The following is a 17,969-nucleotide window of genomic DNA, read 5'->3' on the forward strand; positions in this document are numbered from 1 at the left end:
GTAGAGGATAGGAAAGGTAGCAGAATACAACAGTTACTAATAGGGCATTATGTAAAAATGTGGATGTGTAACCGATGTGATTCTGCAATCTGTATTTGGGGTAAAATTGGGAGTTCATAACCAACTTGAATCTAATGTATGAAATATGATATGTCAAGAGCTTTATAATGTTTTGAACAACCAATAAAAAAAATTAAAAAAAATTAATTTCATTATTGGCTAAGTCTAAAAAAATCCTTCACCTTTGCCATATAAGTGTCATTACAGGAGTGACATGCATCATATTTGCACCATACTTACAGTTTGCCCACACCAAGGGGAGGGAATTCACAGGGTGTATACCCGAGGGGCAGGAATCTTGGGACATATTAGAGTAATACCACGTAAGAGATCATGTTTTTAAGTATATATCCTAAATGTAAGTCCTTTGTCATAAATATGAATTGAAAACTCTGATTTCAGTAACTGATTTGCTTAACTGTGATTTTGGATGAGGAAAAATTTAAAATTATAATAAAAAGCAATCCATCAAAAAAAAATAAAATAAAATCAAGGAAAAGAAAGACTAAGTAGAAGGGAACAAAGATCAGAATTAGTTCAGAATTACTATCAGAAAATATGCAAGCCAGAAGATAATTAAGCAAAATCTCCACTGTATTATTTATTTATCTTTTTCTCCTTCTTTCTTTCTTATTTCTAGTGCTTGGGATCAAAGTGTAAGACTAGAATTCCCTATCTAGTGAAAATATTCTTGAAACAGTAAGATGAAATAAAATATTTTGAAAGAAAAACCAAAAGAATTCATCAGCAGCAGACCTGTAATAAAAGAATTGTTAAAGGAAATTCTTCAGGCAAAAGGAAATTATACCAGATGGAAACTTGGATCTACACAAAGAAATGAAGAATGTCAGAAATGGTAAGCATTTGTGCTAATACTAAAAAGAAAACTTTCCTAACTTTCAAATTTCTTTTCAAATTTCCTTTCAAATTTGGTTAAAATAAAAATAACAAAAAAGTTTCTTGTGGAGTGTATAAAATACAAGTAATTATATGGTAATGAGTACAAATGATTGAGGGTTTAGATGGAAATATAACATAGGTCTTATAACTGAATAGAATGTTATTTAAATGTATCCTGTGATAGTTAAAAACCCATGTTGCAAACTTTAGAGCAGTAGTTTTCTCAACAGTGTAACCTAAGTTCCCCATTCACAGTCTAAGACCTTTTCAGGAGTGAAAAAGTTAAAATTATTTTAATAGTAAATACTTGGATGCTATTCACCTTATTTTTTTTTGACCCATTATCTCACAAATTTACAGTGCTTTCCAGAGGTGTCATTACATGTGATATCACAACAGAATGAGCAAAAAATATATGTAAATTCAGCTATTAAACTAGAAATTAAAGAACTTTATCAAAAATGTAAATCAATACCATATTTATCAGTAATTTTTGTTGTAGAAATTCATGTTTAATAAATATGTAGGGGGCTGGGATTGTGGCTCAGCGGTAGAGCACTCGCCTAGCATGAGCGGGACTCGGGTTAGATCCTCAGCACCACATAGAAATAAAGGCATTGTGTTGTGTCCATCTACATCTAAAAAATAAATATTAAAATAAATAAATAAATAAATATGTAATTTGTTAGTATATAATGTGTTATTATAGTTTTTTAAATGAATTCATATTTTAGTTTCTAAATTTTAATTTCATATAAATATATATACACATATATAAGTACACATATGTATGTATATATATTTCCACATATATGAAAGCCCTTTGAGATATTCAATATTTTGTAAAGGGGTCCTGACCAAGATAACAAAGTGTTGCTGACCTGGAGTAATTTCTAAGGAAAAAAAAAAGTTCTCGCTAATAAGCAAAAAGTGAAGAAAAAAATGGAAGACATATAATTAATTTAAGGGGGGGGAGGAAAAAGCAAGACAAAGCAAAAACAAATTACAAAATGATAGATATAAATCCAACTATATCGATAATTACAATAAATGGTCTAAACAATCCAATTAAAAGTCACAGATTTTTAGAATAGTTTTTGAATAACAATATTAAGCTGTATGCTGACTAGAAAACTCCCATTTTAAATATAAAACACAAATAAGTTAAAATTGAAAGTGCAGAAAAATGTATACTTTGTAAACACAAACCAAAAGAACACTGAAGCGGCTACCAAATAGATTTCAGAACAAGAAATATTATCAGAGATAAAGTTAGAAATAAGGATAAAGGGATCAAAGAGACATACAATTTTAAATATCTATCTAATATCATTAAGAAATGAATAACAAAAAGACTGAGAACTAAAATGAGAAATAGACAAATACACAATTGTAGTTGGATATTTCAACACTCTTTGCTCAGTAAGTAATAGAAAAAGTAAACAGAAAATTGGCTAACAGACCTTTTGAATGACATTACAACTACCTGGACTTAATTTATATCAGGAAAACATCTACCCCAAAGAGCAGATTGTTCTATTCCCAACTGCGTAGAAAACATTCACCAATATAGACCATATTATATACCATAAAACAAGTCTCAAATAATCATAAAATATTGAAATCATACAAAGTATGTATGTTCTCTGAACATATCAGAATTAGAAATAAATAGTAGATATTTGGAAAGTCCCCAAACAGAAGAAAATTAAACAACACAGTTCTAAATAACTCATGAACCAGTCTAGAAATCACACAGGAAATTAGAAAATTGCATTCACTTAATGAGAATAAAAACAGAACACCAAAATTTGTGAAACGCATCTAAATAGTAATTGGATGGAAGGTTATAGTTTTACCGCTTCTATTAGAAAATAAGAATGAGCCAAAAATCAGTGACCTGTATTTTAATCTTGGTGGGGGAAAAACACAAAGCAAACACAAAATACAAGGAAAAAATAATAGAAAAAAAAATCAATGAAACAGAAAATGGGCAAGTAGGGAAAAATTAATAAAACCCTATCAATAAAACTGGTAAACCTCTTGCCAGACTTATTAACATGAGAGGAAAAATTACTAATATCAGAAACAAAAGAGGGAATATTACTACAAACCCAGAAAATGTTAAAAAGTTTATAAAACAATATTGCTGACAACTTTATGCCAATCATGAACGGATAAAATTATTTAAAAAGATATAAATAATCAAACTCAAGGAAGAGATAGGTAGCCCAAGTACCCCTGTAGTGACTAAAGAAACTGAATCTATTCAGTCTTCCCTCAAATAAAACCTCAAACCTAGTATTGACTGGTAGATTCTACCAAACTTCGAAGGAAGAAATCATTCCTCCATTTTTAAAAGCCTATGGTTTCTTTTGCTGATCTATGTCCCTTACAATGTTTTAACTTCTCTACATCCTAATTCAGTCATTTCCAAAGGGGGCATGTGCAGCACATACTAAGATTATTAACTAATGCTATAAATATCTCATATTTTCAAGGAAATTAAACAAATTCTTTGGAAAAATGAATGAAAACAGCTATGGAAAAGTCCATCCCCTTGATCAGGCAATTGTTTTTTTATTATGGTTTTATTCATACCCAAATAGCATTTTAAGAAATTGAGACATGTGCTACACAATCAAGCATAGTGTTTGGCTAGGTTCATTTAATGTGTGGTCAATAGGTATTTAAATACTGAAAAAAGCTATAATAGTCTTCTGTAAATATTGACATGAGATAAATATAGAACCAATCACAGACATTTGAAATACTGAGAAGTTTCATTGATAATACAAAATCTGGCCTCAAATAAAATGACATATTTTATTAGCACATTAAGGCCAGACTTTAAGCTCATAAAAATTTTAAGATATAAAAATCTATGCATCATTTCTGCAGAAGACACAAATATAAAAAGTTTACTGAAATTTCCCACCCCTGCCTAAGATCTGTGGTAAGCAGAGCCTTCAAAGTGTCTCCCATTCAACTCCCTAGTTCCTTTAGTTCTATCTACTTACTGAGTTTCAAACTAGAGAAGGAATAAAACATTGCCACAAATACATTATAACAGAATCAGAAGAAATGATACCAGATTTCAATGTTTAAGTCATGTTTCTTTATGCATAGGACTGAATAATAAAGGAAAAGCTAAACGATCTCTCTTCCCCCCTCCAAATGGAAAGAAATTCTGTTTATTGATGATGTATGAAGTACTACACACTGGACAGCCATGTACAGTATCTAGAAAACTTGAAAGGGGACATTCTCTGTGACTCAGCTCTTCAACTCCTTGATGTATACTTAGAGAAATTCGAATATGTATAAAATCAGAATGTACAAGAATATTTCACTAATATTTTTTAAAGGGAGCAACCCAAAAGTCCATCAATAGGAGGATACATATGTAAATTTTGGTAAATTCGTGTAAGAATTGGCACACATCACCTAGTGAATCACGTAGAGCATGTACAGTATAATACTATTACATAAACTAAAAACAACACTATATATTGGTCTTTGGATAAATAAGTAGTAAGAATATAAAATACATTGGATATAAGTAAACATTAAATTTTGGTAGGTGAGTACAATAAGGAAGGAGAGAGGAGAATGAGCTAGAGGCCTCAGCTGTACCTGTAACCATTTTTTTAGGGGGATAAAAACTATGTTAGGGCTAGGCACAAGATAATTGCTGACTGGGCTTATTGAGTGAAGTATTCCATTTTTTTTAAAAAAAGACTAGAATATTTTATCAGATGCCTCAAAACACTAATACTTATTATTATAACTCTTTGCTTGCTTTTTTCACAATGACCAAGTGAATAATTTTACCCAGTTCCAGAATGTTTCTTACAACATCATGAGCAAACCAGAAGAAAACCTTAAGGGACTAGGTTTAACTGCCAAAACCTACGTGATAGCTTCTCAGACAGAGATGAACAGAAATGGCCTTGGACAGAGAAAAAACACTTGACCAGTCTGAAAAATACATGTATGAAGAGTTGAATTTGAAGTCAACATATCTTATATACAAACAGAGATATGAAAAAATTGTGGTATATATGTGTATTAAGAATTGTAATGCAAAAAAAGAGTACATGTATAATGGCATAATTTGGCATTTATATATATATATATATACAGAGTTACAAAAAATCGTGCTGTACATGGGTAATAATGAGTGTAATGCATTCCACTATTGTAATGTATTTAAAAAATAAATAACAAAAATTTAAATAAATAAATATAAGGAAAAAAAAAGGAATCCTGTCTTTGAACCACCAAGTGATTGTAAGACCCCCCCAGTGGCTGCAAAACCCTGCCCAGTGAAGCAGAAGGAACAAGAGGGACATGTTTGGGGCGGCAAGCACCACAGTGGAAAACAATAAGTTAGTATTAGGCACATGGATGCTTGTTTATTATATTTATTGTGTGGAGTATTTCATTTAAAAAAAAAAGGGGGGGGGAATATTTTATCCGCTATCTTAAAACTGCTAACAGGTGTAAGAAATTCCATGACCCTGGGGCTCGGATGCTCTTTTTCTGGTTTAATAACTTCTCAATCCCTGAAAAGCATCAGAAAGATAAATCACGCGTGCGCAGGAGACCAGGTAGGAGGTGTCGGTGGGTTTGTTCGGATTTACGTGAGGCTGAGACAGAAAAGTGAAAACCCAGGGGAGGAATGCAGGGTTTCCGCGACCTTCCCGCGATTCTGGGGCCAGACGTTGGAGCCCTGACAGGCGAGGAGGGACCCTGCTGGGGGTCACCCCAGCGGCAGGCGCGGGTCGAGGAGACACTCACCTGTCATTGTGTGCCGGCGAGGGGCGGGGAAAGGGGCGTTGAAAGCAAAGGTCTAGGACCCACTACCATGGCCCACTGAGGCTCAGACCCCGAGCGGTCCGGCCTCTGGCCACGCCTTTCCCCATCTGAGGCTTCAGCTCCCGCGGGCCACTCAACGGCTGCCCCCGGGCGACTCGCCGGGAGCCGATTGGTCGGTCAAGGGAGAGGCGGGAGCTAGGAGCTGCAAGGCCTGGAAGGAAACCCCGCGGAAGGAGGTTGCCAGGGACGCTCTCGCGCTTAGTAACCGCGGTCCCCGGGAAGAACTGCTGGGTCCTGCAAGTGAAAGGGATGAGGGCTACCCAAGGGACCCTGACCGGGCATGGCGATTCCCCCACCCCCTTCTCGAAGCCTTTCATTCTGAATTTTTCCAGATGCATAGAACTTGGTGGCCCATTCTGAAGAGCAACAGGGAGGGAAGCCACTGTCCTGGAATGTTGACAAGCCCCCACCTTTATGCTTGTCTTCTTCCCAGCAGAACCTCTCCCTAGATGGGGTTATCTAATCCTCTTCCCCTCCTTCCTGATTTTAAAGAAAAAATTGGGGACTTTTCCTCTCTACCAAAATTTTCTGTAAACAGTAACAAAGTTTCATCCAGTTACTAGGCCACAAACTCCTCCTGTTCCAACCCTCAAATAGGAGTCTATATTTTACAGATATGGAAGCTAAAGCTAGGAGATTTTAATTGACTTAAACACAGTCACCCAGCAGCAGAACTAACACTAAAGCTCAGCTCTGCCAAGGTTCAAGAATGCTTTCTGCAAAGCAGCAAGTGTACCCTGCAAGTGACTGTGCATGAGCGGTGAGAGAATATGTTATTACTTGGGTAACTGTTAACACTGGAGAAGATAAAGTGCTCAGTTAATCATAATTGGTATTGCTTATATGACACTGCACCAAAGTGCAAGGCTGGGAGACTTGCCAGGATAAAGCAACCCCAGAGGGACCTTACTGATGAGACTCCAGGTTGGGTAGCCCCCAGCTTCAGTCATTGAGAAACTTGGTGCTGTGGACTGCTCTGGTTTATCAGAGGCTAAAGCCAACCAAACTCACAGGAATCTAAAATAGAAAATTTAGAATGCTACCACTGAAGTTTATTTAAACACCATGGCCCTCTAACAATGGAGATAAGCCCAGAATATTTTCCCAAGTAGGAAAACTATGAGAAATACCCGATGGAAGAGAAACACCTTATTAGACTCAACAAGCCAAGTTTACCATATTCCATAACAGGACACTGCCAATGCTGTCCTTTGGCTTTCTTATGTTCCTAATCATTAGCTCTTTCTACTTTTGGCTTAATTATTTTTTTCCCACTGAGCTACTTTTATTATTATTTTTCTTTCAACCATAATATACTGCATTTTGTATTAGCTCTTGAATTCAGGATGGGCCAGTTGAGAGACAACACCTTGATTCTCTAAGGGGCCAGAGGCTGGCAACCATTCTGTTTTAGTCAGATCCTTCATCATGGTGGCTAAAACACCCAATGAGAATGACTTAGAGGAGAGAAAATTTATTTGTGGCTCATAGTTTCAGAGGTCTTGACCCATAGAAGGTCAATTCCACTGCCCTGGGCCCAAAGTGAGGCAGTATGTCATGGAGGGAGGGATCAATGGAGAAAAGCTCTTTCCTTCATGGAAGCAAGAAAGCAAAGAGAGAGAGGGGGTCACAGGTAAGATCTACCCTTCCAGGGTACCCCCAGTTACCCACCTCTCTAGCCACACCCCACCTGCCTGCACTTACCACCCATTCATTCAAACTAGGATGGATCAGTGACGTTCAATCACATTCCTGCATTAACACTGGAGTTTTGGGGTACAAATCATATTCAAATCTTACATTCTAAAATAGTCTTAATTACCTGCAAATTTCTTGATGATACACAGTCCTTGTGTTGTGCACACAAAACGCTCAGTATGATTGCTAACTGAATATCAAATTCATTCAATGACTGATTTAAAACCAACAGGTGGAATTCTAGCGGAATCTGGTGTACTGAATGTTACATTGAATCAGTGCATTTTATAAACCTCCTGATTAAAATTCCAGGTTAAATTGGCCAACTTGGGTTTGCACAGAAAGAACCGAATGATTTTCAAAGAGTTGAATGGTTTAAAAAAAAAAAAACATGGTTAGATATCCTCTCAAAAGATTGTTACATTATTATCAAATCTTCACCAGAATTAAGAGGTTCATTCTAAGCCTTCGACCTTATTTTATAATGGAGATTTCCAGCAATTTTTATGTGCCTTGTTTATAAAAGGAACAAAGCAAACCAACCTACATTAAGCTATTCAAACTCACCATCCTCGGTAGCCCCAAAAGTTTAAGAATGTATCTGTCTCTGTTCACTGCACCCCCAGTATATGGCTTTCCACCCGCCGTGAAGGAAGTTCACCATCAATTTTTATTGAATGAAAACATGAATGTGGGATGCTTACGGAAGTCAAAGAATATCAAAGATATAGAAGTGGAAAAGCAATAAAGCAGATTTTGCTTATTTTTATAATTTGGCCTAAGGAACACACAGCTTGAGGCCATCTTGATAACTTCCTTCCTCTGCCCTGCAGTCACCAAACTTCCTCTGCAGTGGCACTGGGGCTTCCTGACACTCAGCCATTACTCTTCATTCAAATACACCAGCTCCTTCACAGTTCCATTTCCTCACCAGAAACGTAGGGTGGGTGTGTCTATCCTCACTTCTAGACTCCACCCACTGATTCCATCCTCCTGGCTGACTCATGCCCACAGCTCCTTCCTCCTCCATTCCCACTCCCCAACTGAAGTTGTGCTACTAATTTAGTGCACGGCTGCTCACTACACATCACTGCTACTCACGTTCAGTCTACACTTAGATGCTATCCTTCAGAAATCTATGCATTCAGCTCTGTGCATGTTCCTAATGTACAAAAGAACCATCTCTCCTAAAACTCACTTTTCACATCTAGACTCCTGGTGAGTGCAAAACTTAGCCTCTAATTACATGAAGACGAAATCATTGCCACGTCCTCCTCTTCCCTTCCATACTTTACCAACCCCAGGTCTCTTCTCATACTCATGACCCCATCCTTAGGAAAGGATGTTCATGAGAAAATCTTTAGGAAAGGAAGATTTTTCTCATGAACATTCACTCAGAACCATATGGCATTGCATTCCACCATCTAGATACTTTAAATAACCCTTTCACATACAACCACTTCCACTTCTCTTTCTCCCTAGGAACTCTCCCTTCCATTGTTAAGCATATGCCAATAATTCTTGTTATTGAATTAAACTACTAGGCTTTCCTGCTTCTTCAAGTTATCCACCTACAATTCCCTTCCTTTCCCTGTCAAATCTCTAAATAAAATGAATATGTTCACAGCCTCAGCATGAATTATTACCTAGTGTCCTGACTACCTCTGGATTGAAGAAGTCAAGTTGCACATCCAAATTGTTAACTCCTATGTCCCTGTCTCTGGCCTATTGTCTGGTCTAGTACCACATTTCCACTGCCACCTCCAATAAATTTTCCTAAATTGTAAACTCCATGAGCTAGCAAACATCTCTCATCTATCCAAATTAAATCCCATAATGTTTATGACAACTTCTCCTAAGTAGTGGGGACTCAATGTTCAAAACAAAACACGACAGCTCTTGTGTTCATCTGCCCATATGAGATATAACCACAGACTATGGTTTCTCATTCATTCATTCAACCACCATTTGTTAAGTGCCAACTACTATGTATGTAACCAAATGTGTCAGGCATTGGGGAGAAGACAGCAAACAATTCATGTTCCCTACACTAAAGGAGCTACAAAGCTGGGAAAATTAGACAAATGGGTCAACCCAGAATGAGCCTAACTGCTCTGGTACTATAGCACTTAGGTCAGAGCACAATGAGTACATCATGAAGTCAACTTTTATTTATGCTAAGAAAATTTAAAAATTGTGTGGGAAAGGGTATTCCAGAAAGCAACAGAAGCAAAGGCTCAGATTGAAGGTGACTGAGAAGACAGACCAGCCTCTCTACTGCTCCTGAATCTGGTGCTACCCATTCATGCCTCTCTGAGACGTGGTCTGTGTTATTCTCCACACCCAGCATGCTCTTTCTCCTCCTCTCTACCTCCAAAGCCTGACCTTCCTCCTTTTTCCAGTACCTCTTCTTGACTATTTTAGTTCCCATCTTTCTTTCATCTGACCATTAATTATACTGAATACCCCCAAGTTTAGCTTTTAATTTCTTTGTTTTTTATTAATTGACAAAATAATCTGTATTTTGGGGGTTGTACAACAAGATGTTTTGAAGTGTGTATACATTGTGATGGCTAACTTGAGCTAATTAACAGATGTGTTACCTCACATACTTACTTTTTGCTGTGGAATACACTTAAAATCTACTCTCTGGACAATTTTCAATAATGCAGTGCATTATTGTTAACTATAGTCACCATGATGCACAATAGCTCTCTTGGCTTATTCCTCCTGCCTAACTGAAATTTTGTATTCTATGACCAACATCTTCCCACCACCCCTCTCCAACCCCTGCTGATGACCATTCTACTCTCCACTTCTATGAGTTTAACTTCTTTAGATTTCAGATGTAAGTGAGATCATGTAGTATTGGTTCCTCTGTGCTTGGCTTATTTTACTTAATATAATGTTCTTCAGGTTCATCCTTCTGGTGGCAAATTACATCATTTCCTAGTTTCTGAAGGCTGAATCGCATTCCATTATGTATATAACACATTTTCTTTATCCATTTATTCGCCAGTGGACATTTACATTGATCCCAAATCTTGTCTATTGTGAACAATGCAGCAAAAAACTGGAAGTGCAGATGTCTCTAAAATACTGATTTCAATCCCTTAGGATATACACAGTAGCGGGAATTTAAATCCATTTGGAAGTTCTATTTTAATTTTGAGGAAGCTCCCGACAGTTTTCCATCATACCTCTCCTAATTTACATTCCCACCAATCCATTGTGGGAGGACTCCCCTCTCTATATATCCTCACCAGACTTACCCCAGCTATCCTCACAGGTGTGTGGTGGTTGGTTTTAGGTTTCTTTGATGCATTTTTGGCTCTTCAACTCTGATATATTTTCTGACAGCCCTAACTGTAGGGAATGTGTCTCGATCTTCTTAAGATTGCTGTCCTGCAAAGACCTCAATGATGAGCCTGCCCTTCCTCTAGGGCTGCCCTTCTCAGGAAATAGAACCTGGATGCTCAAACAGAAACTTTGGAGCCCTCATTAATACCCTTTTCCTTTATCCATACTTTTCCTGCACCAATTCCTGACAAAACCACCTCTGGAAAGGTAGCTGAAACGTATCCATGCATCCATTTCTCTCTGTCTCCAGTGCCACCATCATAGTTGGAACCATCACAACTCCTATCTGGATGAGGGCATAACCCTCAGACAAGGTTCAAGCTTCTAGTATTCCTCAACAATAGCAGCTGAAGTAGTCTTTCAAAAATGCAAACTGGTTATGTCATAGGACCAGAGATGTAACCTAGTGGAAGAGCACTTTCTTAGTGTGCATGAGGTCCTTGGATTGATCTCCAGCACTGCTACCAAAAAATAAAATATATATATCAATCAATCTGCAGGTAATATATATATTATGTAATTATATTATATATTATATAATTATAATATATAATATAATTTATATATCATATATATTATATAATATATATTATATATAGATATATATACACATACCACATATTATAATGTGTGTGTGTAAAATCCACCCTCATACCCTCATTAACATATTTACCATTGTACACAATTGCAGCAAAACTTTTCACTTCTCTGGCTGTACACAATGTAGTATCACATCATATGTGCAATCATACATGTACCTAGGGAAATGATGTCCATCGCATTCCACCATCTTTCCTGCCCCCATGCCCCCTGACCTCCCTCCCCTTTGCCCCATCGAAGTTCCTCCATTTTTCCCATGCTCCCCCCTCCATTATGGATCAGCATCCACATATCAGAGAAAACATCTGGCCTTTGGTTTGGGGGGATTGGCTTATTTCACTTAGCATGATATTCTCCAACTCCATCCATTTACCTGCAAATAATATTATTATGTTTTAACACTGAGTAATACTCCATTTTGTACATATACTGCAGTTTATTTATCCATTCATCTATTGTTGCTTCTACAGTTTAGCTCTTGTGAATACTCACCATGTCTTGAATGGACATGTCCTTCCTATTCCCGACTTCATCCCTGCCTCTTTCCTTACTCACTGGCCTTTATTCAGATTTTTCAGTGCTCCAAATTGTTCCCACCTCAGGGCATTTTCACATGCTCTCCCCTCTGCCTGGACCATTCTCCCCCTAAAATGTAATTACCTCAGAAGAGTAATGCCTGTTGCCCAAACTCAACGGGGTCACCCTGTGATACTCCACCAACTCCTCTCCCTCATGACATTTGTCATATTTCCAGTTACTTCTCTGTGTTGTTATTTTATTAACATCCGGATTCCCTTCCAGAATGGACGGGACAGGAAGGTCGAGTAGGACCCAGATCTATTTTGTTCAGCATTAAATCCTCAGCAGGTCACCTGGAGCCTGGCCCTGGGGAGGACGGTCACTCTGCCTCTGACAGCTTCTAAAGGTCAACTGAGCTCACATTTTCTGGTTCTGAATCATTCCATGAATGGTGAGAGGAAAGTCCCTTGACATTGGCTTGACTTCTCCAGTGTCCACAAAACCCAGGTATGTTTATTTAATGGCTCTGCTAAGGTCTGCTCCTTTGGCAAATACTATCCCAGAAATGAAAGCAGGAGCCATGAATCCAGTGGCAGAGCGAGAATATCCACCAAAGAGTGTGGAAGGGAGTGAAGGTCTGGTGTTTACTCAGGTATGAGTCTTACTGTTAAATTGGCACACTATAATAACACAGCCACATCAATGTTTATAGCAGCTCAATGCATTTGGCTTTACATTTATTTAATGTCTCTGTCTCCACAGTCTGAACACTCCTGTCATTGCACACTTGCCCATGTGCACGCGCACACACACCTTATTGCACTACAATAATACAAATAGCAATTTATATTTATTGAATCCTCACTGTGCCATATATCATGCATAGGGTTTGATGGAGAGCATCTCATTTACTATAGGACTATAGGATAGACTATTATTTCTATTTTCTAGATGAGCTAATGGAAATTTAGAGGTTGGGTGTCTTAACCAGTATCATTTAAACAAAAGGAAGAGCCCTGCTTTAAATCTAGGTCTGACTGGCTTTAGTATGTGTGCTCTTTATCTATATACTAGAGCCAAATAAATCATAAATTCCCTGGGAGTGTGTCTCCATCTTCTTAAGAATCCTATTCTGGAAAGAGCACAGGGATGAGCCTGCCGTTTCTCCAAGGCTGCCCTTCTCAGGAAATAAATGGTAAATTGAAAACACAGTACCAACCACGAAGAAGAATGGTTAGAAGCATTTCCCTCTCACCCATGAACTTCTTCAACTCCCTAGGAAATCCCTGAGAGGAAGGAATTCCTGTGCCAGCACATGGTCAAGCATGCTGATGCCTCTCTGGAACTGATGACAGTACATAAGGCTGACATTGGGGCAAAGGTCTCCTATGGAGAGGTTTTAAGATCAACTCTTATGTGGATTAACACTTTTAATAAGGCAATCTAAAGAATTTGCTTTCTAGGTGGGATACACCTATACAGAGTAGGTGCTATAGTGTAGCCCTGAATGTTCCCCAAAGACCCATGTGTTACAGTGATGGTCTCCAGCCTGTGGCACTATTGGGAGGTGGTGGAACCTTTAACATGTGGAGCATAGTGGAAGGAAGTTGGGTCATTGGGGAATATCTTTGAAAGGGATTTGGGGACTCTCTTTCTTTCTTTTCTCTCTCTCTCTCTCTCTCTCTCTCTCTCTCTCTCTCTGCTTCCTGATCACCCTGGAAGCAGTTTTGCTCCACCATCTTGTGCTCTTGCAATGATGTACTGCCTTCTTATAAGACCCCAAAGCAATGACTCAACTGATAATGGACTGAAAACTCTTAAACTGTAAAACCAAAATAAACGTTTTCTCTTTGTAAGTTGGATTATCTCAGGTGTTTTGTTAGGGCAATGGAAAGCAGACTAAAGTTGCAGGGTGCAATGACCAGTACAAGAAAGTTTAAACAAAACCACCTCAGGGTTCTGGGCTTCAAATTCTTCAAGGCAATGTTTACTGGTAGCACAAAGCACAGGCGTGGATGGCTAAAGCCAGCCCACAGCTATTTTGTGCACCCCTTTAAAGATCTGCAAGGTCATACTGGGTTGGTGGATGAACTTCTGCTCATCCTGGAACAGAGCAGGAGACTGTGAATGGGGGCTTGTTAAACATGCTTCAGGATGAAACATAAGCAAGGAGTCTGTTCCTATCATGAGAGAGACAGCCCTTGGAAGCAGAGATAGAGTCAACAAGTTTCTTTCCTCAGCTCCTTAGAATAAGAAAAAGAGAACTACTATTACATTAGATCAATGTCTCCCAAAATGTGTTCCCTGGAACATTAGATCAATCAGTAATAGTTCTAGCATCAAATGAAGTTATGAGTTTCTCGCACAAAGAGAGAGAACTAGATTTCTCTACGACAGAAATTCTGAAGTCTTTAACATGTCAATTTGTATTTCCCGTTGGGATTCTAAAAATACAGAATTTTTAAAACTCAGAATAATTGTTAATAACTCCACGGAACTTGAGTTTGGGAAACCTGTTTCAGCATAATGTAGCAGTTCCAAAGTTCAAACTTACCATATTTCACTACATAAATATTGTAGATTTTTATGCCAGATTTTTTTTTTTTTTTTGCAAAATATAGTGAGGTGTTACCATTACATGACTGTTTTTTTTTTAATTGTGCCAGTATTACTTAAAAATCATCAAAATGTCGTTGGTACAAGATGAGGATGCATGGTATATTTGTGAATACATATTGTATGATAGAAACAATTATGCAGTGAAATGTGATAAGGTTCCTAAAAATGTTTCAGTTAAAAAAAGAGAAAATATATGCCCATGTCCCCTAATTGCTAGATATTTTCCAAAGCAATATGGGAATAATTGATTATCTGTGTATTCAATAAAGAATTTCCACTTCATTGTGGTTTTCTGACTGTTCCCCTATTAAGTGTCTTGTCTAAAAGTGGGTGTGTGTTGAAGGGCAGCTTGTGGAAAAATGAAGGAGGAGGAAAAAAATAAGAGAAATAAAAGAAATGTAGGGAGATATGAGTGTGTTGGAGGGGAGGGAATGTTTAGAAAAATATTTGGAAGAAAATAAATAGGAAATATTGTCTATATAGCTAAATAGTTCTAATCTGCTTATTCCTTAATTCTACAATTACATTTTTTCTAGCAATTTATACAGGAAAATTGTAAATATTTGCATTGTGGGAGAGGTAATAGAAATATTTACCATATACATTTTACAATAATATAGGTTCTTGAAATGTATTCTTTTTCTTTTTTTTATTCTTTATTTCTAGTTGTACATAACATTAGGATTCATTTTGAAATAATTTAAAAAGCATGGAATATAATTTGCTCTAATTCAGTCCCCAGTACTTCCCCTTCCTCCTTCCACTTGATTGAAATGTATTCTTTTCATTTTTCTTAGAAATTGCTTAGAAACAAATTTGTGACACATTAATCAAATTTGTACCACGAATATTCATATTTATTATTTTCCTTGTGTTCTGCATGGGGAATCAGTACTTGGGAAACAGAAATGTCAATCTCTGAATGTCAGTCTGGGTGTGGTATCCAAATGGCCTGAACATTCAGAATATAACACTGTGTAGAAAACAGCTTTGTGGAGGATCGATTAGGAAACTTAATTGTGTGTATGATGCATGCCATTAAGAATTTTTATCTTTTACAGCAATGGCAAGGTGATATCAGTTGTCACTATCGTGTTTTGTTTATGTTACCAGGCTGTTTAAAAGGGTGTGTATTGCAGTCAGCTTTTTTTGTTGGATAGACTTTTTCCTAACATGAAATTGCAGGGCACACCTTGTTGGGAGTTGGTCCAGAGAACCCAGGTATGCAAACTCTATCAAGGTTAGCTATAATCATCTAAGCCCTTGTTTAGCACGTGGGAGAGCTGTGATTCAGACATTAAATAGCACACCCCAGTCCACATTTTTGCTTGTGATCTCCTGACCACATGGAATACAGGTGAGCTTTCACTGTGTTCTCTTTATGTTTCCAGGAGAGCCACTATTGTTTTGTCATATATTTCCACATGTTGCCTGTCCTATTAAATTGAGTACCATGGATACAGAGGCAGTGTTTTTCCAGCCTTAGTCACAGGAACCAGTTTAAAGCACCTGCTCTGTGTAAACCTCACACACAGCATCTCATCAATACCTCTCACAGTAACCCCACAAGACTGACAATATCGCTCCTTATTTAGAGGGATTTAAAAGTTAAGTAACTTCACCAATATCACATTATCCAGAAGGTAAACAGAGTCAGAATCCAGCCCAGGGTTGTCTGACCTTGAAGTCTGTGATCTTTTCTCCATATTAAAGGACTCCATATCCTTTTTAATGTCCTTCTTTGGTCATTAGCACCTATCATCAAGTTTGGCCTATCATGTACATCTTGCATACGTTTACTGAATGAATGGATCCATGGGTATCAACTTCTAGAAAGAAGGAGCAGCTTCTCTCCTGGCACTTGCTAATCCAATGATATTGGAAAGATCCCCAAATCACCCCAGGTCAGTTGGAATGCTCCATAAAATAGGGATAATTATGTCTCATTTGCCTGGAAGAAATGGAATGAATCAGATGCTCTAATGACATTCTTTCCAGAAAATTGATTGACGTTCAGATGCTTACGTGTGAATAGCTCTAGAAGAGTGCTTTAGGCATGGCATCAGCTTCTGTAGTGGTTGGCAGTGGGACGAATTCTCCTTTTTTTCTGGAAGAAGTATAAGGGAAAAGAAATCAAGATTGGAATTATCAAGTAAGGTATATAATGGAGTAATCGGCAATTCCCCCAGCATCTGAGATGACTTCTTTTAAAAGAAGTCTTCAAGCAATTGATCCCCATCTCAGATGCTGGGGGAATTGCCAATTACTCCATTATATGTTCTCATGCTGAAAATATTTTCACCATGGCGATCATCAAAAACTACAATTCAATTGATGAAAAGTTCCACTTAGAAAGCCTTAATTCTTATCGATAATCCTGTGTCATAAATTAATCATCGATGATAACTACAAAAATGACTCATATAAAGCACTGTACAGAGATCCTGACAATCTACAGGAGATAAAGACAGACACACGATATTTAGAACACAAAGGGAAACCATTTGGTTTAATGTCATTAAGAGTCATAAAATGGTAAATGTTGATTTTGGATAGTATTAGGTTTCAGATTGTATTTTGTACAATAGATTAAAAAAGAAACAGGGAACTATATCAAGGCTACACAAAATATTTTAGGATCTAAGGTCATTTTGTAATGACCTTAAATTTTCTACCTAAAATTCTGTAGAAACTATATTATTAAGGAAATATAGCAGCTACAAACAAAGGGTCACTAACTGATCTGAGAAGGATGGTTTTTTTATCAGAGACACACTAAATTTCATCTAGAAAGGCCGATCAGATCTTTATTAGTTTAGAAAAATTAGCTTCTGAACTCAGGTACCTCTGGGACTTTCTCAGGGCTTTATAAAGAAGGAGGCAGAACATGTCAAAGAGAATCCGAGTCAGTCTCTCCAACTGGCCACCTCACATTCACTCAGTCATTGAATGATTTTTAATAACATATAAGACAATGAATTATGAGAGGCGACTGGGAATGAGGTGTCAGAAATGACTCAAACTGGCTCAGAAGTGGCTGCTTTTAAATTTTTAGGAATTTTTGCAAGTTGATTTTTTTAAGCCCAGACATCATTAAAAACTAAATTATGTAAACTTACTGTTTAATCAAATATAACGATAGATGGAGCCTCATTTTCTGATTATTTTACTTCTTTTATCCTTGAACTTATTGTGATCCATTGTGTCTTCATGATGGAAACACTATATAACAATGTCCTACTGAACATCTCTTTCAATTTCTGAATTCAGCGACATTCCATAGGTAGCTTGAGATTGATCATGCTGAGAATATTTTCACCATGGCGATCATC

At 37.4% G+C, this 17,969-nt stretch overlaps 1 protein-coding gene across 1 annotated transcript in view; it reads right to left on the reverse strand.

The window, feature by feature from the left end:
• The window catches only part of Tekt3 (tektin 3), a 37,379-nt gene extending 31,470 nt beyond the window's left edge, over positions 1 to 5,909 (reverse strand). Inside the window, exon 1 of the mRNA XM_015506100.2 lies at positions 5,764 to 5,909. Coding sequence (XP_015361586.2) covers positions 5,764 to 5,770 — 7 coding nt within the window. The 5' untranslated portion in view covers positions 5,771 to 5,909. The remainder of the gene's footprint in view (positions 1 to 5,763) is intronic.
• Between the last annotated feature and the right edge of the window lie 12,060 nt (positions 5,910 to 17,969).

Source organism: Marmota marmota, unplaced genomic scaffold (assembly GCF_001458135.2).
Source record: "Marmota marmota marmota unplaced genomic scaffold, marMar, whole genome shotgun sequence".
NCBI classification, from domain to species: domain Eukaryota; kingdom Metazoa; phylum Chordata; class Mammalia; order Rodentia; family Sciuridae; genus Marmota; species Marmota marmota.